Source organism: Puntigrus tetrazona, chromosome 3 (genome assembly GCF_018831695.1).
Source record: "Puntigrus tetrazona isolate hp1 chromosome 3, ASM1883169v1, whole genome shotgun sequence".
Taxonomy (NCBI): Eukaryota; Metazoa; Chordata; class Actinopteri; order Cypriniformes; family Cyprinidae; genus Puntigrus; species Puntigrus tetrazona.
Genome location: NC_056701.1, coordinates 20,686,129 through 20,712,163, shown reverse-complemented (window position 1 = coordinate 20,712,163; position 26,035 = coordinate 20,686,129). Strand labels below are relative to the sequence as shown.

Genomic DNA, 26,035 nt, shown 5'->3' with positions numbered 1-26,035 from the left:
TGCAAACCGATGTTTTATTCACTTATAGCTGTATACTGCATGAAAGGTCACCTTCAAAAATCCAAAACAGGGGCACTTTCAGCAAATTTTCATTTTTGAGTGAACTATCCCTTTAAGGCAATACACAAAACGCACATCATTCCTAAAATCCTTGAGAAACAAATGCATAAAGAATGTCACGGTAACAATCTATACAACTGGGCCCATTTGTAAAAACATTTAGACTGGATTTCTCTGGCCAACCTATCCACAGACAGCCCTAAAAACGCTCTCAGATAAGCTATGTGTGCAAATATCCAGCAGAGAGCAGTAACATAACTCCCCTTTGGGTCGCCAGCGCTTCCCGTAACTCCTGCTCACCTAACATCCCTTTCTCTTGCAAGTCCCGCCTCCTACTGTCTCCTTCTCTCCATCTTCTCCTCCCTTAACCCTTTCAGTAAAACCCGTTTAACGTTCACTGTTCTCTCTCCCTCTCTCTCCTGCCTTGCCCTCGTCGCTCCCGTGTCCTGATTGGTTCCAGATCTGCTCCACTCGCTGACTCGACATTCCACAGCTGGCCACAGCACCGTTTCACCTCGAGGCCTTGCCAAGAGCCGAAGGAAAAAAAAAAAAAAAAAAAAGAAAGGCAAGAAGAAAATGGGGGAAAGTTAACAGCTGAAAAGAATGAAAGTAGAGATAAAAGAGCAAAGTGTAAGCTTCATTCCCTGTACTGTTTGGATTCAGCTTTTACATGAGCTCATCGTAGCGGCTGAGATCAAGCAAGCCGTTACAGTGAGGTCAGACTTCCTGTTGGGCAGCTCTGTGTCCAGCGTGAGATTAGAGAGAGAGAGAGATGCTGCTGTGCTCGTGAAAGGCTCATTCTCATGCACTTTCATCTGACTATTTCTGTCCGCTGCTCCTTTTTTCTGGTTCTGCACCGCTGAACTTCAAACATACCAGCGTTTCATCTGATGTGTAATTATTATGATTATCATTTTCAGATTGATCCGTGGGGGACCTGAAATCTGACCCAGAGAACATCTAATTCAGGTGTACACATTTAAAAAAAAAAAAAAACCAACAAAAAAAGTCACAAAAAATAACTTCAAAAATCACAGTCTGAAAAGAAATACTGTTGTGGTGTTACCTCGCTCTTATAGTTTGGAAATTTAATAGAGATTCAAGACTTTTTTTGGTTGGGGGGGTTGGTTGGGTTGTTCCCTTTTGGCACTAAAGAATAACTATGACATAAAGGACATCAAAAGTACGCGTATAAACTGGATTTCCATAACAGGAAACAAAAAAATGATCTCCCACACTAGCCAATCCAAACAGCTTCTCTGAGATGGTGGAATTTGATTGGTTGACAGGCTTAGATGGATTTGATAGAGTTTTGTCTCTGTTGATTTTGGTTGATCATCTGCTGCGCTCTACGCAGCTCTTTCAACGTCTCTGGAAAATTAACACAAAAACAAAACTGTGGCTCTTTTTTTTTCTTAAACGTAAATTCTCTCAGTCAGTTGCTGCCGTAGCAGATTTTTTTCCCTAGGTGTTTCAGACATATCCAACATTATTCGCCCTGTTCGTTTAACTCCATGTCTGAAACGAGAATGTTTTTTTCAGCTTCTTCGGAGGGGGTGGAGTTAGTGCGGCTGTACCGAGCGCTCTCATAGGCGCCCATGGAGCCGAAGCTCCGCCTGCGATACAGATAAATCCCTCCCACCACCAGAGCAATCAAAACAAGGGCTGCAACCAGGACCTGAATCAATACATGGAGATGATCGACCTCAGCTGCAAGAAAGAGAAAAAAATATTCAAAACATCTTCATGGATGTTCAATTAATATGTTTTACAACTAAAAATGAGGTTAAGAATTATTCCAACTTACAATGAACTACAGGATCGGTTGTGGCTCCTACTGAAAAGAAAGGAAAGAGGAAAATTGGGCTCAAAATGTGTTTTATTATACTGTATACTATAATTATATTAGAATTTCTGTCATTCTTAGCAATTTTTTATTTATTTATTGATCGCCTGTAATAATGTGCTTTTTATTGCTGTGCCTTCTATGCAGAAAAGTAATTTTAATATTATTACTCACGTTATTTACTTTGTTCACTTTATATAAATAGCCTTTTGTATTATATAGGTAATTTTGTTTTGGAATATGTATACATGTATGAGTGTGTATGCATATACACACATATGATTAAGACTTGTTTTTGTATTTATATGATTTATATAAAATTTTATTTCAGATTAATGTCAATTTTCTGATATTTAACAGTTTTAGTTTTGTTTAACAAAAACAACACTGATATAAACATTTTTTTCAACATTAAATGAGCAACAGTGGGTTAGTCTTTGTTGCTTCATCTTTTCAATAACAACGCCCCATACCTCGTGGTCGTTTACAGATGACTCCATGTGTGCGGTTTTTGCAGGACCCCGGTCTCCAGAGGCCCGTGTTGCTCTGAACCCAGAAGCAGCTGTTGGCGGACAGCATGCTCAGATTAGCGTCCTGCTGCTCCCAGTTACTGTAGTCCACTACTTGACTGTCTGACCACTCCAGACTGCCTTCTGTGGAAGCAAACACATTCACACAGGTCTAGATAAAGGGGATCCAAACTGCGTAGGTCATTAAAGGAAACAAGTGTTGTTCATTAAACTTCTTGCCTTTGGTGTTAAAGATCATTCCAAGCCAAGCGCCGTGGGCCTGTTGTTGAAAACTCTGCATGTGCTCCCATACAAAACTGTTCTCGTTTTCATCTAATATCGATAACAGCTTAGCACCCACTGACAAAGGAAAAACAAGGGTACTTAAGTTATTGTGTGTAATACATGCATTATTACATATACAATACATTATTGTGTGTAATATGTTCCTGTGCTGTTTTTTTTCTGTGTGTAGACATTACCTTTGTTACACATTCGTATGGCCTCATGTTTAAATTGTAGCTCGTGGAGGATGAACGAGTAGCAGTGATTTCTGAAAGGAACCCAGGACCAATTACCTACAGGATGTGGGCAAAGACCCGGATACATCCACCTGTGTTCTATCGTTCTCTCTGACACAAAGACACAAGCAAAAGGCTATTAGAACACACCTGCCAAATTTGTACAAAAAAAAAAACACCACAGATGAATCCAAATAAACACTAAAATGGAAAACTAGCATACTGTACTGCATATGTACTACATATATATATATATATATATATATATATATATATATATATATATATATATATATATATATATATATATATATTTTTTTTTTTTTTTTTTTTTATACACATACATACACACACACACACACACACAAACTCAACTTTGGATGCATACTGCACTTCATTTGGAAATTCAATGCAAATAAATAGTACTAGTAGTATGAAGGTTTCCTTACCTCTGTTAATTTCACAGATAGCAGCATTTAATTTTGTATTACAAGCAGCCACAGTCCACTGGCCTTCAATGGTCATGTGACCACATCCATACATCTGATTAGGCTCTCCATCCCGCCAGTCACTGAATGTGAGCTCCTCTTCACCCAACCACGAGTAGCTCCGAGCCTGGAAATACAAGAAGCGCTTGCTGAAGCTCTGAGACATGAGAGGAAGAGACACACGAGACGCACACAATGCCTCACCCCATCGTTGTGTAGCCCGATCCAGGCGGGTTTGTGGAGAGTGCTGAGGAGGAGGGTGAGGTAGGCGTGCTGCCGAGGATCCCGCACCGCTGCCAGCGACCCGTTAACAGATTCACACACCTGCACAGCTGTGTACCAGTCCAGAGGCTTCTGCAAGATCCGGTACTGCACGCCATCAAACTCTAATGAGCCACCCAGTAATGGGGGAAGAGGGTCCACGCCAGGGGGCAAGGCAGGGTCTGGAAACACATGCACAAAAGATATTATAGTGGTTCAGGGTATATAGCATAAAATGCATATCTTTGACACTGTCCCACAAAACCAGTAATAAGTGTCAATTTTTCAAAATTTTTATTTATACATCATCTGAATGAATACGCTTTCCACTGATGTATTAGGATTATGTATTTGAAATATATTTGAAATATACCTTTAAAGTTGTCCAAATGAAGTTCTTAGCAAACCATGTTACTAATCAAAAATTATGTTTTGATATATTTACGGTTGGAAATTTGCAAAAGATCTTCATGGAACGCAATCTTTATTTAATATCGTAGTGATTTTTGGCATAAAAGAATAATCTATCATTTTGACCCCTACAATGTATCTTTGGCTATTGCTACTGAATATACCCAACGACTTAAGACTGGTTTTGTGCTCCAGGGTCACAGTTGTGTGAGCATGTGAATAGTTTGAGATATTCTTGTACCTTTATCCTTCGTACAGATGAAGCCATGTTTCTCTGCATCACACCTGCGAGACGCCCACATGCCCATCATCCGGGGAGGACTGCCATGGAGAAGAACTATGCAGTTACCCTAATGGGACACACAAATAATCATAGATAGGTGGATGACCGGATTTCTAAATGCTAAAGATTGTAGATGGGCAAAGAGACGGACAGATAGACAGATAGATACCGGGCTTTTCATTTGTCTGTTGTCCACTGGTTCTCCAGGGGCCCAGTTAGTATAGCTAAGGAACCCAGGTTCAAACCACCTGAACTGAGCCTGTGATTCTGAAGTGAGGCCCACCCACACATGAAAACTGCTGTTGGGCAGCAGAGTCACAAGAAACGCTGAAGAGAGAGAGAAAGAAACAGATCAAAAGCAGAGCCTAGTCTGTTTCCATTCACACAAATAATGCAACACACAACAAATTGAGGGCTTTAAGCGCCAGAGACATTGGAGCATGTCAGTCCCAATATTCATAAAAGCTGTCTATGATTCTTATACTTTCACATTTTGTGTATTTTTTTTGAGTGTGAACTATCAAGTTAATGTAACCTATAATGTATCCCTTCTGTGGTGTGTGTGGGGGTTTTTTTACCCTGAACTCTGTGGTTTGGCACTGTCACTAGCGTGGCTCTGTGTGTCAGACATGTCTTGGAGGCAGATTCCCAAGTGCTACGACTCGACAGCTCTTCTCCAAACACCTTATAACACTGTTAGAACAAGAGGGAAATGCAGAATGCAGAGATTACTGATTTAATAAAATGAATATTTCTGTAAGAAAGCAATTTTCAAAGTAATTGTTTTTTGCTAGATCTTTATATTCTTACATTCCTAACGAAAAAAAATAAATAAACTGCTTCATCACAAGAGGAAAAATGCTCCCTTTTGGCTGCTGTCACCTAGCAATCAGAATTTTACAACCGCTCCAAAAAAACCTGTCAAATACAGATAGCTTTTCTGTATGATTTATTCCGTTTCTGGCAGCAACAAGTCCCGCCTAACAATATTTCTCAGCGAATTTCACACGGACATCTCACATTAATGAAATGTGAGACAATTGTAAATGTTTCACAATTATGTAGATGATAATGAGCTAAAGTGCAAAACACTGTGAAGAAGAAAACCTTTTTTTCACTACAGTGCAGCCTCTGTGGAAGTGAATTTTCACCTTGCGTAGAAAAGGGCTCCAGCCCTGAGGGCAGCCGGCAGGTATGAGAGGAGGAGCGGGAGTGGGAGGGATAGTACCTGTCACATTCACCCTCTTACACACGTACGGCAGATCGACGGGACACCTCTGATCTGACCAGTCACCTGAGAAAACATTCAACTACTTCACTGAACTCACTGCCGCTCAAACTTCAAAAGTCTTTTCTTACGTTTATTTTAAAATAAATACATAAAATTCAAAGTGAAGACACGTATTTTGTTTCTGTATGTGTGTAAAAGAGACCGAACCTTTTGAGGCGGAGATTTGGACACATTTGGGCTCTTTGCTGACTGGTTTAGGCTGTCCTAGCCCCCAGGACACATAATTGAGCACAGAATGATCAGACCACCTTAATCTCCCATCGTTCTTAAAACTGTGTAAGCCAATCCACCACAGGTCATTTTCTTTGCGGGACATCTGAACACAGTAAACACTATTACAAACACATTTCATATAACATTTAACCTTAGATAAACATCTTTATGCAAAATATTGATCTTTGACTTTTACCTCATATTATCTTCTGTGATACGCAAAATAATACTTTTATGGTGCTTATAAACTCAAATAAATATAAACTCTCTCAAAATCTGTACATATTTTCCCTTAGGTATTAATATGTACCTTTCAAGTACTAACATGCATAGTTTAGAGGTAAAATGTACAAATGTGTGCCTTTTAAAAAGGTACCGCCACAGCTTTTGTACCACACACCTTTCTGTACCTTACCTTTTTGGGTGAACTAATCCTTTAAGCGCTGTTAATTTAATGTCATGAGCAGACCTCTTAGAGGACAGTGTTTGGTTGTGTGTTTACCTTGCGTAAAGTGCTAACCAAAAACTGATTCTCCTTTGGAGAGTGCATGGAGACCAGGGAGGCGTCGAACCAGGAACAGATCCTCTGAGCCTGGTCCCAAGTGGAGCGATGTTCAAACATTTTATACTGGGCCTCCTCAAAATCGACCCATTCCAAACCAGTGTCTGCACACACAAACGTGTAATAATGTCTTAGATTATTTATTACCATTATTTAGATTCAAAATCATACTCGGCTCACAGTATTACTGTCTTAAGAGTGCAATGCCACAGACCTTCATTGCTCTCAGGTTCTTCTTCCATCTTTCCTTTTGGTATTTTGCAGATCCAGTCCAGCTCAGACTCGCAGTGTGACACCAGCCAGTTGGTGTCAGCCATGTTAGCTGCCCCACACTCAGCAGACCCATAATTCCCCCTGCCAAAGTTCTGATAGGACACCTGAAAGACAAGAAAATAAACTTTACATGTTAGATTTTAACAAAAACATACTATGTAGGTCCAGTGTTAAAGAAACAGAAGCAAAAAACACTATAAAAATGTTTATACACTATAAAGGTTTTTTTTTTATGGCAGTGGTTCTCTACCAGGGATCCAGAGACCACTAGAGGGCATAAGCATACTTATGAGACATACTTACAAAACAAACATTAAAACTTTAACAAACAAAAAAAAGAAGTCATCATTATCATGATTTAACCCCTTCAAAAACCCTTGTTTTTATCTTTGCAAAAACCAGGATTCTCATGGTCTTGAAAAACCTGGATATATATGAGAAATCTTGATTTTAATAGTTCTAGACCTGGAAAAATCCTAAAAATAAACTCAGTAGGCATTTTTGTAATGGATATATATATTTGACCGGTTATGCAAATCTTTGATTTTTAATATATTTAATAAATTAAATAAAATTAATTAGCTCCTAAAGGTTTTGGAACTCTGAAATGTACTTATTTTAATTACAATTATTATAATTTTTTGGATTACTTAGATACTGTAACTATAAATATAACTTTAGTAGGACAGCCCATAGATTAAAATATGTTTTGTGTCTTTAAAAGTATTAATATGGGGGCCTTGGAGTCGAAAATATTGAGAACATTTGCTCTGTAGATGTCTAGTACAGTTTTTTATCTTATATATGCCCACAGCCCCATGGATAACGTCCAGAAAACTGTTCCTCTTAAATCATACTGAAAATCATTAATCATCATGAATGGCTATTAAAATAGCTTAGTATTATTAGAATAATTTATATACATTACACACTGGTCTAATGCAATAAAAATGAACAGTATTTTAAGTAACTCACAGCCGATCCGTCACTCCATGTCCAACTGTCACTATTCCTGCGAGAAATACCAATCCACAGCCAGTGCTGCTCGTGATCCTCCGCCTCCCTGTCCACACAGCCAATCAGAAGGAAGAGCGGTCAGACACTACTATACTTTTAATAGGCCCCCATCATAAAATCTTAACTTATTTTACAATGAACAAACACAACCTCAAAATATTCTGACAAGCGGTATTTGGATGTAAAACTGGTGTAAAATTGTATTCATTCTCACACAAGCCCTCGCACATTACAAACACACAGTGCTGCTTTAGGGCTGGATTTTAGGCACTTACCCGAAAGCCTCATGGAGGATCTGGAAGACATAGGTCTCTTCCTCTGGCGTGCTGAAGCTGGCGAGCTGAGCTCCATGTTTCTGGCAGAACTTATGAGCTTGAATCCAAGTCAGTCTCTTCTCCAGTGCACCTGCATGAAAGACCTGCAAAAGCACAGTGATGAGTGCACCACACACACCCCAATACAGACAAACACACACACACACACACAACACACCAGTGCCGGCCAAAACTCTTAATTCGTTCACTTGAATTGAATGGACACACTCCCAGGATGCTGAACTGGATTTGTATTGAAATAACAGGAAGAAGAATTTTAACCCAAAGTAAAAACTTTGCTTGCACTTTATTTTACAGTATGTGTACTAACATGTACTTACAGTGTACCTACGTAAGAAAGTACTGGTAATACAAACATGGGTAGGGTTAAGTTTAGGGATCGGTTCAATGTTAGTACTTAATTATTACCTAGTTTTTGTAATTATTACAATAGTTATATTATGTTTTATTCCCTGAAAAGTAAAATTAAGCTGATTTATTATTGTCAAAAAAAACTATATAGCCATTAATGAGAAAATACATTTTAATGCATCATTTTCCTGCTTAAGCATCAGTGAAAGTCTGCAGCTTTTGTAATAGTTGTGTGTATATCTCAGTTGGTGTGAAAAGATGGATCTCAAAATTTCCAGCCACAGCTGGAAAGAAGTCAAATATGCAGAAGATGCTGGAAAACCAAAGAATGTGCAGGACCTGGAGGATTTTTTTTTTTCATGAACAGCATAAAACATAATAAAACATGAAAACAGCCACAGATCATCCAGATAATAACATATAACATATTAATAAGTATTAAGAATCAAAGGGGAGTTTTTAAAAAATAAATTCTGAAATTATTTAAAATATATTTATTTTGTTTCTTGGACTACATGTAAACATCTGTTATGTGAAGTAACTTATTCATGACAGTACCTAATAAAAAATTAAACGCACTTTTTATGATCCTTCTTGTTTTGTAGAAAATTCTTAACATTTTCAAAGATTCATAGAGACTTTTGAGCAAAACTGTTAAACTAGAGCCATCTGGGGAAAATTAATGTTTTCTTTTACCAGTTTTATAAACTGAATCTTAATAATTAGTAAGTGTAATATATGAATTTATAGGTGAAATTTCCACCATGTTTTGTTAATACAGAAAGTCATGTTGTTATATATTCATGCCTAGTCATTTAGCATTTTATATTTGGGCAACAATATAGTTTACATTTAATAATGATACAAGCAATCAAGCAAGATTTGCTATACAGTATAGTATATATGACCCTATGTGAATATACAGTAAATGAAGTTAATACGTTTGGATATAAGTAATACATAACTAACTTAATTTAAAAAGCTGGGTGTTACTGTATGCATGCATATAAATCTAGAAATATAATATATAGGTTTTTCAACTTAATAATATGGTTTACTTTTTGCAATGATATTACATTGATTATTACATTTAAAGTTACAGTTCTACAAATGCAACACAAATTTGAAAGCATTTAAATTATGAATGGTGCCCAATGACAAACACACCTTGTAGCAGTAGCGGAACTTATTGGTGCTTTTCCATCCCGATGGGCATGATCCTGTTAGAGAGGGCGTGGGCTGAGGAACAGGGGGGCTGGGGATCAGAGACTCCTGATTCTGTTTACAAATGTATTTGGAGCGGACACTGGCACAGTCCTTCACCTCCCACAGACCCATGGCCTGCCCCGCCACCATCACCACACAACCTCCTTTTATCTGTGCTGCAACAGAACAAGACGAAAGCCAGGTTCATCCTCAGAACGTTGATAGAGGAAATGACAGACAAACACAAGTTATTCATGCTATACACTTGCACCTGGTTGGTCTCTGTTCCAGTTGGTGTATGCGAGCTCCTCTCCCGTTATCCAGTGGAACGTGCCGCTGCTGTTCTCATTATACAAGCCGAGCCAGAACTGATCGTCAGATCGTCCAAACACCAGGCTGCTCACAAAGGCCTGCTCAAACCTGGAAACAAGCACATGTGCACCTCATAAGTCACTTCATAATTCATCGATTTCGGGAAAGAGCAAGCTGAATACAAATCCAGTCCATGCTGCTAGGCTTGTGTCCAGTACCTGTTGTTAATAATGACGAGTGTGGCATTGTTGCTAGCGCACATTCCTTTTGCATCATTAAAGGTAAGAGATTCTTCTCCAACCTTGAAGCAGGAAGGACTGTGCCATCTCCAACCCTGAGAAGATTCACCAGAAGGAGAGAGAAAGTGTGCTGTGTTATAAAAAAATAATACATTGGTAAATGTTTCTGAACAGTGCAGCATATTTTTTAGACTAGTTATTTTTTGCTAAAATTTAATGTACGAGTAAAACTGTAAAGCGTCCATCTATCTATCTATCTATCTATCTATCTATCTATCTATCTATCTATCTACTTAATTACATTTTCTTATTAAATGCATTAACACCAGTATAAAGCTGGACTAGCTAGAAATTCATGCTGGTCCTGTCAGTATGTGGATTTATCCTAAATGTATATGAATTAGACCAGTGGCAAAACAATTAAACATGCACACACATGCATGCTTTCAAACACAGGCACCCACGTTTTAAGAAATGTATCTAAATTACACGTCAGCACTAGGCAAGAGGCAGTAACTTGACCTGACTGCCGGCTGTCTGCTCTGCTGTTTAAGACATTACAGAGAGTCAGATGTGTTCTCTCACTGCAATGATAAACTCACTACGACTCCAAATTGAGTAGTCTGTTCCAAAAATGAAGATTAAATTGTTGAAGCTAGATTTTTATTTACCGAAAGGGCTACAATTCAGCAAAGGAATACAGAGATAATGTCTTGCAAAATTACTGAAAAAAGAGGGAGATTAATAATAATATGCAGTGTAGATACAGTATCATTCAAAGGTTTCTAACGTGATTCTGACATGCTTCTACACGGATAAAATCCACTCAGCATTAACACTTAACATTAACACTAAACACACATATGCATAAATCCCACAAAACATTTCTATTTCAGCAAATTATACTTTTGTCATTATAATCAATATTATTATTATTTTATTTATTCTTTTTTTTGCTGCAATATTTACTTGACAGTTAAGCTTATTCTTCCTACATGACGTTTTGAAAGTTTAGGGGCTGATGAGATTTTTCTTTTAAGTTTTTGAAAGAAGATTTTGTTCTCACTATGTCTTTTTATTCTCACTAAGTCACTTAGTATTTATTTATTTATATTTCTTTATTTAATCTTTAATAACCTTTCATTCTTTTTATTTTATTGTGTCTGCTAAAGAAATTAATGCATACTTGCAGAATAGAAGTGTATTAAAAATCTTACTGACCCCTAACTTTGAATGGTGGTGTCACGATTCCAAAAAATATTTTGAAGCACTGAACGTTCTATCAGTGTTCTAAATTGTTGGAAAAAATGAAGTTTGAATTAACTAACAAATTGTATTTAATGTAAATGTATTTCTTTTTTCCTTTTTTATTCTTTTCTATTTTTTGCCTGGTGGTTGATAATGCAGGGGATCTCTGAATCAAAAAACACCAGATGGCAAGGACCCAGAACACCCAAGCAACAAGCCAAAACATCAGAACTCATAAAATCAGAAAACCTTTACAACCAGACAGCAACATCCTGGAAAGTTTTGCATCGATGAGACAAGATTTATTTAGGAGGAAAACGTAACTTGGTCAAACAAACAGTTTTAAAGCTTTAGGGTATCCACTAGTAACCTCTGACCTCTGACCTAGGCGATGGCACCCAGGGTCACAGTTCTTATTTAACAGATGCTTATTACCAGGGTCACAGCAAGGTAACAGCAACACTCCTTTAAAACAAAGTTTGGTGTAGAGCTGCTGTAGATCTGGATGAAGTGAATGGAGGAATGACATGTAAGGCAATGAGAATGAAATGCAACTAATGTATGCATATTTCATTTCTGCGTGCTTGCTAGAGTAACTTGGTCCATGACCTTAAACTTTTTGTCCTCTGTGAGCAAACAGTTATGAGTTATGAAGACTAGCGTGTGTGAGTCAGACTTCTCTGTTTACTGTATGCTTGTGGCAGGTCTGGAACTACTGACCACATCTGGAGTTTTAACAGCATGACACAGCAGCGACTCTGAATAGAGTCTTTATGCTGAGAGAAAGAGAGCAACAGAAAGTATGTAGGGGGAGAAATCCAGCTAAACAGAAGTAAAAACAGAGCACTGCAGGAGCTGCTGAGAACAAAACAAGAAAGGGTAATTAGAGAATTAAAAGTAATGAAAAAGGAAGAATGAGAGGTATAAGGAGAAAGGCAGCAGAGTGAAACACCAGTGTGATTTACCCGTTTGCAGCCGTGGTCCTCTATCCGGTCGTCTGCCTTCTGTGCTAGTTTCTTACAGATCGAGGGCAGTGAGTAATTACATGGGCTATCGTTCCAGCGGCCCTCCTACAAAACACACACACACACACACACGTACTGTGTAATGAGGGGTTATCATTATGAAGCTGCCATAAATTTAGACTTTTAGGATCACTCTCTTAATTACAAGTAGAAAGAAAAGCAGATTTATATCCATTAACATCCTTCTGACAGTTGAAAAGGGATAAGGTTCACTACAAAACACACTGAGCATTAACTCACTGTACTTTCTACTCAATCCTCACAAAACTGCTCCAAAAAATGTCTGGCTATTTCACCCTAAAATTATACTTTTTGTCATGATTTTTTTTTCAATGCATTTTTTGCATTTTTTTCTTGACAAGTTTGATCTACACTATCATTTAAATGTCTGGCTTTTGACTATGCTAAAGTCACTTAGGCTTATCTACATTTGTTTAAAAAACAGTAATACTGTAAAATAGTATTACTAAATAAAGCAACTATTTTTGAATGTAGTATATTCCTGTAATGGCAAAGTTGAATATTCAGCAGCCTTTGCTAAAGTCTTCAGTGTCATGTAAATCATTCAAATATGATACTCAAGAAACATTTTTTATTATTATCAATGTTGAAAACAGTTTTGCTGCTTAAAGGTTTTTTTGCTGAAAAACTTGATTCAACACATACGTTGATTCAATGTGAATAAATATATTAATTTATCTAAAAAAATCATTCTGCAATCCTACTCTTCTTTGGCTTGGTTCCTAAACTAATAAAAAAAACCTGTACATTTTTTGGCTGTTTAACGAATTGCTTTTGTTCCTTTTGTGTTCTTTGCTTTTAATAAAAGTGTCTGCTAAATGCATAAATGTAAATGAATATCTCTGATTAATGATATCACAAATGAAACGTGTGCTATTAAAAGTAAAGCTAACTGATCCAAACGTCTGAATTATATATATCTATATGCATATACATTTCTATTTATATATACTCACAGGCCCCCAGATGGTGACACAGTCCTCATTAACATTTCGGAAATTGTTGGGTTCGAATGGATGCCAGTAAGTGAAGATGACCGGAGTGCGATCCGTCCATTCAAAGTTCATCTGCATTTCTATATCATGTAGACCAATCCATAGCTCCTCTATATCTAAAAGACAGGAAGATAGAGAGTCTGAAACACTTTTTTTGACAGAAAATGACATACAATATGTCAAATGCCAAATGACATAAAAGTTACCTGCTTCCTGAGAATATATCTTTAATTAAGTTTACTTTTACCCCACCGGCAAAATTGAATGATGTTTATGTTCAAAACGAAGAAATAAACATTTTTATTTTACTGGAAAGATAACAATACTCACAAAGCAAATGTGTTTCTGTACATTTATGAATAGGCATTTGCATGTGTATACCTTTCTTCATATGCTTAGTGATGAATTCAAGCTCTGGAAGGGTGTGGATGCTAACCAGGTTAGCCTCCATCTTTTGACACATTTTGTGGGCGGAGCTCCAATCCAGGTTGTCTGAGTTCAACCTATAGCAGCCCGCCTGGAAGTTTTGCCAGCCTACGTCACACTGGTACCGCCCATCAACTGCCCAAGAGTCTGTATCACACACAGACACAGGTGAGATCCTCAAAACCGAACCAGACTTTCAGGTACATTAGCAGAATCTTAAAGCTAAAACCTCTCGGCTCGCTGAAAAACATACAATTTTAGGGCAAGATACTCAAATTGCATGGCTAGAAGAACAAGGTTTACCTCTGAAATAAATCAAGTGATATTTAATTATTTAAAGTATAAGTGCAAGCAGTGGTAACATTGCTCTGTACATTTATGTGTGAACCACAAGCCAAAAATGCACACACACATACTGAACGCATACCAGTGGTGAAGGGGTCGAGTGTGGCGTTGGGTCGTTTCTTGCAAATGTAAGGCAGAGCCACTGAACAGTCCCGGTTGTGCCAGCGACCCTGAGCATCAGTACTGATCACTCCACAGTTTTCCTCCTCATCATAGCTTGGCATTTCTATAACACACACACATCCGAGAGATAAATTAGATAAAAATACATCCTTTCTAATGCAAATGAGCTCTAAGAACACTGACAGCAGAAAAAAATGGAAAAAGTCTTAATGTAACATACTGCTTTATATTTAAGAAAAATATACAGTCAGCTAGCCTTTACTGGGTTATTGTTTAATCACTGGTCATAATCAGAAGACTAATAACGAAAAATAAATAAAAGAATAATTAAGAAAATAAATACATAAACGCATAAATTCACGACTGTTCAAAAATACAGTAAAACAATGATTATAAAGAAATATTATTACAATTTTCTATTTTTAATATATTTAAAATATCCTATATATGCCTGTGAGGGCAATAAATTATCACATGATGGATCATGGATCATCACATGATCCTTTAGATCATGCTCAAGATTTCTTACTTTTATTATTTAGAAATCAAATAAAATTGTATTATAATATAATATATATTAAAAAAATAAAATAATATATATATATATATATATTAAAAAAAATAAAATATATATATATATATATATATATATATATATATATATATATATATATACACACACACTGATTTGATGACCAAGTGGGTGTGGTTATATGAGGGTGGGGCTGTAAGGGGTGTGGCCTTACCTGTTTCCCAGTTTAGATATTTGAGAGGGGCGGAGTCAGACCACTGCCAGCCTCCATTGAGGTCTAAATCACTGAGGCCCATCCAGAGCGTGGCGCTGTACCCAGTTAGCAAACCTACAGTACACACACACTTCATAAACACATTCCACTGAGTTTTAAACCAAAACAAGAGCAGCAGTTTCTGCCTTGTTTGCTCTGCATTTACCAGAATCCTTTCGTTTTAAACAAATCATTTTGAAAGTAATGAATGCAATCATGTTTATATCCCTCCATCTCTCACCGTTGATGAAGATCTGTTCCTCTACTTTAATGATGCTGAGCAGGTCCGCTCCCTGCTGTTGGCAGCTGGTCCGTGCTTCACTCCAGGACAGCGTGGCCTGAAAGTTAAACTGGTAACAGTTATCCATCAAAGGGTTTATGTCCCAAAACGTCTCACAGTCAGTACCTTTGGAAAGAGAGAGAGATGCATTTTAGTGAGCAGGAAGATGATGTACAGTAGTCTCCAATTCCAGCTTGCAGACAGAAAGAGCGTTCTGAATTGAACAGCTCGGCTCTATGAGTGACGTGAGCAGCATCAGCTGGATTCACTCACTCTTCACTGGGCAGAAGCCCCAGCGCTGGTCCTTTCCGTAATCGTGAGTTGTGGCACACCAGTGAAAGCCATCCTCTCTGCCCACACTGGTGCAGCTGTGGAACCACTGGCCATCGTACAGGAAGGGGAAGTAGCATGGGCTGCCGTGAGAGTTTCCTTGGATAGTGTAGATTTCTGTGAAGAAGAAGTGAAAGAGAAACATATAAGATATCTAACTTCTAAAAGGAAATCATAGTTACCAGAAAAGACGGGAAACGACCAATACATCTGCCAAATTAATAAATGTAAATGCAAGAGAGGAGCGGGAGCATTTTATCATGAAGAACAAAACAGATGCACGTTTTATTGCTGTCTGCTGCTTTTATGTGACTTTTGGTATCAGTACTCCATTCCACCATAAAGCGGTTATCCCAGAGGTAACAATGTAGACCTGGCAGTTATGGGTGAAAACTACTTTTCGGCTGTTTAGACTGTGTGGCCGGACATAACTGTGTTAAATTAGCTTCTAAAACCGCTTCAGTTGTGCATTGTCATGCTAACCAAGACAAAAACATGGATATAGTCATTAGACAAAAACAATGGTTTTCATTTTACAGACGGATAGACAGAAGGACAGAGAAGACTGATAAAAAAAAAACGATGATAGAACAATGCATAAATAGAAAGAAAAACAGTAGTCAGACAGAAAGAAAAACAGATATAAAGACAGAACAATAGGACAAAAAACAACCAATAGACAGACAGACAGACAGACAGATAGATAGATAGATAGATAGATAGATAGATAGATAGATAGATAGATAGATAGATAGATAGATAGATAGATAGATAGATAGATAGATAGATAGATAGATAGATAGATAGATAGATAGATAGATAGATAGATAGATAGATAGATAGATAGATAGATAGATAGATAGATAGACACAGTGAAAAATGTGATAATTGACAGTCAGTTCATGTCTATGTGAAACTTCTGCCTCTCTTCCTGAACTCTTTTACCCCTCCTCTCTCCTTCCTTCTTTGCATTTTCACACTTTCTTCCTCTCAATTGCCCCTCGGTTGGAATGCAGCTGTTACTATAGAAACCCCTGGGCATTCTGTCTGACTGTACAGATTAGCTCTCAGTCTGCAAAGAGAGAAAACGTGAGAGGGGGGGTGGGGGTATACTAAGACTAAAAGAGAGATAACCATATAGGAAAAACAGAGAGCACATGTCAGACTGGAGAGAGGATGTGTAGTTGTGTTACAGTTCTGCTGCTGCTGTAGTTCAGAGCTGTGGAAAAGTAGGACACATACACACATCCAAAAACTTCACTCTCGGCTGAACTTTAGAACTTATGCAGTTTCATTCTTGTATACACACACACACACACACACACACACACACACACACACACAAAAGCATAAAAACAGCTCTGCGTTGGCACATAACAGTGCAACTTTCTGTCAGGAACTCTCCAGAAGCGAGTCAACGAGACCACGAAACAGAAGTGAGCGAAAAAGAGAAAAGGAATATTTGCAGTGGAGCTTCTGTAAGAGTTAAACAGTTTTGGTTTAAATTAAATTGCCATTTCACTTAATGATTCTGGTTATTTTTGTACATTGCTCCATTAACATGGGCAGACAAATGCAAATTGTACATAAAAAAAATGTAACGGCTCTTAGTCTACTATAAAACTACAATGTCCATCAGTAATGTTAAATAAATGAAATCTAGTCCTTCTGAAATATCTTCCGAAGAAGTACAAAAAATTGTGATGTGAACCAACTAAAGCACAAATTAACTACTTTGGAGTAATGAATGGTTGTGATTTTAGAAGTAAATTAGTCACTATGAGACAGATTGTCTGATGGGACTCAGACTGAGAGACGACTGGGCCTCAGCACTGTATACAAACACTGGCCAGACTTTTTAATTGGCCTCTTTTTTGGTGAGTAGCCAATCAGGACAAATTTAGAGTTGCCCTTGGCAAAAATCATCCACTCACAGAAAACCCTAGTCTAAATATCACTGAGGTCCAAAAAAAAAAGTGGCCTAGTTTAAACATCCTTTACTCTGTCCAGACTACCTTTCTTGCCCTTTGTTTCTTTTTTTTTAATCAGTCGTTTCTTGATCATTTTCTCATTTCTTCTTTGCTAATTTCTCTATCTTCACAACACTGTAAATCATGTATGTAAATGAATAAATAAATACGTGTGACAGCAACAAAAACAAGTGGCAGGTGTTGATTCGGTTCTTACTGGATCTAACTGGTACTCTACCCTTCAAAGGTTTGTTGTTTTAATTTCTTTTTAAATTAATGGTTTCATTTAGCTAAGTCTCATTAAAATGGTCACAAGAGACAGTAAAAATGACAGCAAATATTTCCACAGAAACAATAAGTGGCACAACTGTTTTCACTGTTATGATAAAATAATGCAGCTTTGCTGAGCATACAAGACTACTTTTTCAAACATTTCCAACCTCAAAATTTTAAAAAGTAATGTATATTAAAAATCAAATATCAAATGCTGCCTGGTTGCAACTCCCTTTAGTGTGGACAGGCAAATTACCAATATTGTGTAACTAAACAACTTTTAATATGCTGACCTCGGTATGACTTGGCGCAAAGGTCTTGATTGTCATAGACTCGCCACAGAGACTTTTGGGAAGGGGATCTTGCAGGCGGGGAGCCGGCGGCTGAGACATTGCCGGTGCTGAGGAGTAATTTAGGGGAGGGCAAGTAACTTTCAAGTATCTCCAAGAACTTGCTGCAGCTCCAGGTCCAGCGCACTCGCGGAGGCTCGTAGTCGCACCGGAATACACCCAGTGGTGACTTGTCACCAAATGTGCTCACGTTGCCTGTGGTGATGCCCAGGCACAGGGAGGAGCCGATGTTGAAGAGCCGCCCCCTGGTCACCCATTTCCACAGCTGGCCGTCACCCTTGCAGGAAGAAGAGAGGTAGAGCATGTGATCTCGTACCCCCAGGCAGCCCTGCGCTCCCTCGTGGAAAAACGCAAAAGTGTCAGATTCGCCTGTGTGTGCTGTTGAAGAAAAAGAGAGGAGAGAAGTTATTACCTTGACATACTGTACAAGACAAAACACTGAAATTGTAAATATGGAAAGATCATTAATGCTTGATTTCCGCCTAGACATTTAAGGATTTTTAAATTACCTTAAACCGCCATTGAACCGAATGACTGACCTACATAGAGAATATTTACATCAAACGCTCAGCGTCATGTGACCAAAACTGTTTTTGACTCGTAGCTATTTTCATAGTGTATTATTACTGCAGCAGAATAAGCAAACCCCTTTTGATTTTCTTTCACCCACTCGTATGTTCAATAAAAACAAGCCGTTCTTACCCAACATAAGCAAAGCGCAAATCCTGTTCAAACATCCCACAAAATGTTGGATGTGCTTTGACTTGCCTCACTTGTAAGACAGTGATTTAATTACAGGTGAAAAGTAATTATTTGAAGGAAACCTGCAGGTTCGTGTTATCATGTTCTGTATGTGTGGCTTTCATAATGGTTGCTCTCTATGGTATAATACGGCCTGACACTGGAACTTTTTTTGTGTGTTTTTTTTTATGCATCTCTGCATGCTTTGGTTTTGGAACACATCTTGTGTCTGACTGCAAATGGATAGTCATTTACAAAAACAAAACAGAAAAGCCCAACAGAAACTGCCCTCACAGAATGCAGACATTGGCAACATTCCTCTTTTGTGTGAGCACACGCATTCATCCTGGTTTCATCATACCTGCACCCATCACTGGCTTTTATATACACATTATGAATCTATTTATTATCAAGGCTGCATTTTATTATCAAAATAACAAAACACAGTAAAACAGTAATATTGTGAATTATTGTTACAGCTTAAAAGAACTAGGTTTATTTGAATATATTTTGAGATGTAATTTATGAATGTGAAGATAAGTTGAATTTTCAGAATCGTTAATCATGTGATCCTTCAGAAATCAATCTAATATGCTGCTGTTTTAATTATCAATGTTGAAAACAGGCATGTTCCTTAATATTTTCTCATGATTTACTGGCGATTATAACTTATATTCCTTTGTAAGATTCTCCACTTGCACTTTTGATCAATTTAATGCATCCTTGAAAAATAAATATATTACAGCAATGTTGCATCAAAATCATATGTTTTATTACTATGAGATATACTCAAGTATAATCATTTTAGTACATTTGATTTTAACATGAAAGAAAGTGAGGAAATCTGTGATAAAGTGATGTGTTTTTTACATTGTAATTATTTTAGCCATTTTAATCGGTTTAACCTGTTCATATGATTTGTAGACTATAATCACTGCTGTCAAACTTTATTTATTAGTGTCACTGAGTTTAAGCTCTTATTTCACAGTATTTGTTTTGTTTTCATACCGTCGATTATTTTCTTATCCAAAATGTTTGAGAGGCACTTCCTTTCCTTGCCTTTTTTAGAAAAAAAGAGGCATAAATGAGCCACTGTAAAGCTGCTAGCAAATCCTCACAGTATTGTAAGACTAAATACATATATTGGTATTTGACTAGGTATATGTTGTTTAGTGAAAAGGGAAAAGACATGGCTAGGAGGAGAGTCAAGCAGAAGGCAGAAGAGCCAAACCCGGCAGCGCTCCCAAACACCAGTCTGGTTTCTTTTTATACTTCCACTCTGCTTTTCTCTCTCTTTATCTGTCTCTCTCGTGCACCCTCTCATTCCTGCAGGGGGGAATGCAAGGTTACAACCACAACGTCAGAGAGAAAGAAAATCAGAGCAAAAGAAAGAGACAGAAAAAAGAGCCTGAAGAAAGACCCGAGAGAAACACAGCTGTGTTTCCAAACAGAGTAGTTCTAAAGCAGGGAAATGGGAAATGGGATCAATCCAAAAACAAACAGGACCTTCTCTACTTTGAAAACAAAACAGAGACAGAAAGTTGACTGAGACCCTGGGAGACTTTCTGAACATCAATGCTCAAACATATATTTCCATAAGTAAGCAAGAAGTTCTGTAAAATTTAAAATCTGTTTTATGTAAAGGTAAATATACAGTGGCTCCAAAAAACTGTTTTTTACCAGGATCTGGCAAAAGAACATGGAAACCCTGGATTAAGTTTTTAAGTAGTAAGATGTAAAATAACATCTCCGTGTTGAAAATGTGAACAAATGTAAGTAGGACAATTCTTTCCATGAGGTCCTGATTCCACTTATTAATGACGCGCAATCCGTGACAAACCGGGATTAAAACAAGTCTTTCCATCTTCCTGCAGAACAGCACAAGAATTTGAGGGCATCATGTGATCAGAGTGAGTCATATAATTGGTGGAGGTAAGACCCCAGGGAGACGTATTTCAGGAGGAAAGATGGTACAGACATGCGCGCTCACACAAACATCAAAGAGTTTTGCTCCACTTCTGACAGATAAAGGGCAAAGCAGGCTCAGGCATTTCATGAGCATCATCTTAATGCCTTCATTATAAATCAACGCTTTACTTACATCCTTTCAATAAAAACTAAATGATGAACGACAGTGTTTGAGTCGAAAAATTCAACTTCTGATGATGAGGTCAATTTTTGATTTGGTCAGAAATACATTTTAAGATTTTTGTGTATATATATATATATATATATATATATATATATATATATATATATATATATACACACACACACACACACACACACACACACAAATATATGTATATATATATAATATATGGGTGGGTGTGAGCCTGGACCACAGAATCAGTATTAAATAGCACAGGCATTTATAGCCAAAAATACTTTGTATAGGTCTATGTCAGTAATCATTAGGATAAGTAAAGATCATGTTCCATTGAGATAATTTGTAAATTTCCTACTGTAAATATATTAAAACTGAATTTTGAATTAGTAATATGCATTGCTAAGAATTTCATTTGGACAACATTTATTGATTTTCTCTTTTTGTTGTTGTTTTTTGCATCCTCAGATTCCAGATTTTCAAATAGTTGTCCTATCATAACAAAATATATATCGGTGGGAAGCTTATTTATTCAGATTTCATGTATGATGTACAAATCTCAATTTCAAAAAAGCGACTCTTATGACTGATTTGTGGTGAAGGGTCACATATATAAGGACACTTACAACCACATATTCATAAAAAAGTAAACCCAAGGAGCTGTCATCATCACTGTGCCCGTGACTATGATAATTTACTTACAACAAGGTTGCTGCAAGGGAATCGTTGCTTTGAATAAAAGCATCTGCTAACTTACAGTCTTACTAACAGAGCTACTGTACAACATAAAGCAGAAACATATCCCATGACAACTGCCGTAGGACGTCATTAAATAATGCATTAAAGAGCATGCTGTGATAAATAAAACAAAATACAGACTGTAATGTAAAGTGTCTGCAGATCAACAGTGGTTGTGTGATTAAAGAGGAATGAATGGCTACGGGTGATTTGTCTGAAGTGCTGTTAGAGCACTGAGAGGAAGAATACCATCCATTAGGAGCTTGCCGGACAGTTATTGAGTAGGATGACAGCTTACAGGAAGGGACTTTTTTTTTCAGCCTGTGGTTTTGGCAAGAATGCTTCTGAACCACCTTCTTCCAGATGGTAGAGATGAGAACATACCATGGCACAGATGAGACTGCGCAGCTCAACGAATTGTTTTTGCAATACCCGGTTACATAATGCTGACGATGACATTGATATGACTGGTGTGGGTGAAATTTGTCTCTGCATCAGAAATGTTGGAATGTTTCCAATTCATTGTTTGAAGTGTTTAAAGGTTTCAAGTGGTCCTAGTCATGGTTAAAACGGCCCTGATTCAAAACCTTTGCCAAAAAGAGAAAACAGTCCGAAACAGTTACCACACAAACATCAACAATAAACAGGAGAGATTGCTACCGTAATGATATTCCACTCAGGCAGTAACCAACTGTTGTTATCTTATCATTTAGCAACGTTTTGATTAGTGTTCTTTAACTAATATTGGTTTAACGGCCTCTGCGCAGAGTGGCTGATTTAATGATTATATATATACTTATGCAATACTGATGTCAAATAAGATGCAGATGCACAAAACTAAGAGAACGCAAAAGACATATTTATTTAACCAAAATGATTGGACGATTTATCAGGACATGGTTAAAATATCAGTCAGTCTGTCTATTTTATAGACAAAACTTATTTTATTAACACAGCTATTTAAAACTTTTAAAAGCAAAGGTTCTTTATTTTACACGTATGGTTCTATGAAGAACCTTTGCAGAGCACAAAAGCTTCTTTATGGCAAAAAAAAAAGTTCTTTAGATTCTTCAAAGATTCTTCCAAAGAGCTGTTCCCTGAAAGGCTTTTTAAAAAACGAAAATGGTTCTTTTAAAGGATTACCCCCCTTTTAGAACTTTTATTTTTAGGATCCTACTTCTTTACGTTTTTCAAATCTGCTATCGCCAACATATTAGAAACCATTCGATGGCTTTGGAATTTGGGGTGTAAATCCCCATGAAAAATACAAAGGATACCAGAAAATGGAAAAGGCAGAAGAAACAGGCGCTCGGTGGGGGGGATCCACTCCATGAAAGGGTGTGTGAGCTCAGTCATGTGGTGGTATGTGGTTTTCCTGAACCCTGATTCTAAGCTACCAAAGCTAAACGTTTATTATTATGACAGATGTATTTTTGTTTCTCCCTTCCCCTTTTTGAAGGAGGGTAATGAGTAAGGAATATGAGAGAGAGAGAGAGAGAGAGAGTGAGAGGAGTGAGTGAGTGAGTGAGTGAGAGAGAGAGAGAGAGAGAGAGAGAGAGAGAGAGAGAGAGAGAGAGAGAGAGAGAGAGAGAGAGAGAGAGAGAGAGAGAGAGAGAGAGAGAGAGAGAGAGAGAGATGGAGTTAGGGGAGGAAGGTAACAAGCCAGCTGGGAGACAGGGAGGAAAAAAAGAAATGAGGGAGCAAAAGGAAGGGTGCAGAGAGAGGTCAGGGTTTTGTATGGATGATCCTTTTATTCTGTAAACACAGAGATTGACCAACACACAGGAAATTCCGGCCGGTATTTGTTTCCCGGCTCCTGTTACTGAGCCCTTAACCAGAGCTCTGACCAGAGATCCAACCCCAACTGAGACACAAACCGATCGTGTTTGTGACGCACAAAGTCAATAATAAAATTATCAATAATAATAATAATAATAATAAGCAAAGCTAGAAAAACTAAAAAAATCCAAAAATGGGATATTAAATTTGATATTAAAACAATTTACAACAACTTAATTTGTACTTCAGTATAAGTATCAATGGGCCAAAGGCACTTATTTTAAATATATAATTAAAGCACTGAATGATCAGTAGAAGGGTGCTAATTTCATTTATATTTTATTCATTTCAATGTTACTAAAATGTGCATTACAATTAAAACTTTTTGTACAGAACAAAATTCTATATAAAAATTGAAAGATGGGGTAACCACATTCCAAACTGAGCATGCATGCATAAAAAATACAACATTTTGATGATGAAAATATACCATTTTTAGCCACTTATATTATTTCATCGAAAAAGATTTATTGTGATCAACCAAAAATGCTCAAGACCTGAGGTGACACTTGCAAACACAGGATTTAGAGTCAGGTCTCTGGCGGCGTATTTTTAGCTTGTACAACAACACCGCTCTGTTCTTTTAAACTTTTTTTCTTTTTAATAAGGTTGTGACAGTCCCTGACACAGAGGTGCAAAAACCTATCCTGTCTCTGCTGGACTGTGAAGTTGAGAGAAGCGCTAAAAACTATACAAGACCACCGAGACGCAGACAGCTCTCAGCTGCGGCTCGTTATTGTGTAACCGGATATATTTAGGGCACATCTGCTTACGGGGTGAGAATCAAGCGCTTGAGAACACAGGTTAACAGAGCAGTGAGAAACCCAGAACACGCTTCTGCAAACGAGCACAACGACTGTCCCTTTATAATGAAACATGTCCCTTTGACCACTGAAGTTGTGTGTGCTGAAAAACATAAAACTTGGGCCGTGTCTGTGAACGAGTTTCCTGAACAAATCTTTTAGCCTAATTGAACGAATCAGTCTCCTTACCGATCCACACCGAGTAGTTCACAAACTCCTTTCTAATGGATTTTGTGGACTCAATAAAAGGAGACCGAAACGGCATTTAAGATGGAGACACTTGTTTGTAAACAAAGTGTTTTATTTCTATAGTTTGTTGAAAGTATGCAGCTGACACAGCTGGCAAAATAATGGCAATTTTTCATATGGCTTTGCTTTGTGTTGTTTTGGATAAACACCATTTTTGTCACAGTTTTTACTTTTATAGTTCAACCGTGTAAAGCTTTCAGGCATTGCAAACACTTTGTTTATAACGAATAATTCAAGTAAACCATTCAGCACCACGCAAAAGGTCGCCACCTACTGGCTTAACTACGTAACCCGCAGAAATGATAAAAAAGTGCGCTTTCTTAGTGAATCGATTCAGATGATCCGAGTCACTTGAGCGAGCAGCACCAGCGCGCGCGCTCCCCTCCCCCGGTCTCTCTTCCTCTTCTCACATCTGGTTCCACTCAGAGTTTGGACTTTCGTGGCATTCCTTCACATCAGCGCAGGGAGCCAACATAACACAACAGCACCCCAAATAAAACCAAGCCTCGCATTATTAGCGTTATTTTTAAATCGCATAACAGGTCTATAATCGTGACAACAAAGCAGTCGGAAAAAGGCATAACGCCGCAAAAAGGTAACGAAGCGTAAAAGCGTCCTACCTGAGTGCACGGTGCTCCGCTCCAGGCTTAATAGTAGAAATAAATATAAAGTGCATCTGCAAACATTTATCCACGCACGACTCCGACAGCCCTCCCGGCGCCCGCCACCGCGCTGATGCATGCCCGCGGAAAGGTGAAACGGAGAGGAAAAACGGAGGATTTCCCCTCTTTCCCGCAGAAAGAGAAGCAGGAACGGTGAAGAACAGACGGTCTTTGAGAGCGTGTCAGTGTCGCTGTGTGCGTGGACTGTGATGAGTTCAGAGTGAATGAGAGGGGCAGACCGCTCACTTTCACTGCACACGTCCCAGGAAAGTGAAGCAGAAGAAGGCGGAGAAACAGCCGAAGTTTGAATGACTACCCGATACCCGGGAGAAGCGTCCAGAGGCTGAGGATTCAAACACAAGTTCGCGAGCGCTCCGAGGGAAGAGAAGCACGACGTTCAGCCGCGTTTCCGTTACCGTTCAAATGGCGCACATTACAAATTGCGCATTGAAAACACGCATACATTGTCATATATTGCAAATTGAAAAAAAAAAAAAGTTTAAACGCTCGCATTAGATGTTTTTTTAGGGAATTCGAAAAAGGAATA

At 37.9% G+C, this 26,035-nt stretch overlaps 1 protein-coding gene across 2 annotated transcripts; it reads right to left on the bottom strand.

The window, feature by feature from the left end:
• Window positions 1-1,117: 1,117 nt before the first annotated feature.
• On the bottom strand, window positions 1,118-25,926 carry mrc2 (mannose receptor, C type 2). Of its 2 annotated transcripts, none has more exons than XM_043233749.1 (28): window positions 25,447-25,926; window positions 18,293-18,727; window positions 15,700-15,873; window positions 15,388-15,552; window positions 15,108-15,221; window positions 14,321-14,464; window positions 13,849-14,040; window positions 13,429-13,583; window positions 12,392-12,496; window positions 10,158-10,273; window positions 9,899-10,047; window positions 9,589-9,803; window positions 8,011-8,153; window positions 7,694-7,781; window positions 6,660-6,822; window positions 6,386-6,549; window positions 5,818-5,986; window positions 5,531-5,673; window positions 4,958-5,072; window positions 4,549-4,706; window positions 4,338-4,446; window positions 3,629-3,867; window positions 3,386-3,551; window positions 2,898-3,047; window positions 2,656-2,775; window positions 2,380-2,559; window positions 1,868-1,897; window positions 1,118-1,770 (listed from the first exon to the last, which is right to left on the bottom strand). In XM_043233749.1, exons 1-28 carry the CDS (start codon window positions 25,565-25,567, stop codon window positions 1,550-1,552), a joined length of 4,443 nt encoding a protein of 1,480 aa, XP_043089684.1. In that variant the 5' UTR covers window positions 25,568-25,926; the 3' UTR covers window positions 1,118-1,549. The 2 variants fall into 2 exon arrangements, with proteins under 2 accessions (XP_043089684.1, XP_043089685.1); XM_043233750.1 differs by having other exon boundaries at window positions 1,868-1,894; window positions 25,447-25,925.
• Between the last annotated feature and the right edge of the window lie 109 nt (window positions 25,927-26,035).

Excerpts from the sequence above, each read along its gene's own strand:
- mrc2 (XM_043233749.1), bottom strand. The coding sequence starts at position 25,567 with ATGCATCAGCGCGGTGGCGGGCGCCGGGAGGGCTGTCGGAGTCGTGCG. Across the intron at positions 14,041-14,320 it reads ACTCGACCCCTTCACCACTG|ACTCTTGGGCAGTTGATGGG; the intron begins GTATGCGTTCAG and ends TGTGTGATACAG. Across the intron at positions 3,868-4,337 it reads CATCTGTACGAAGGATAAAG|ACCCTGCCTTGCCCCCTGGC; the intron begins GTACAAGAATAT and ends ATGTGTTTCCAG.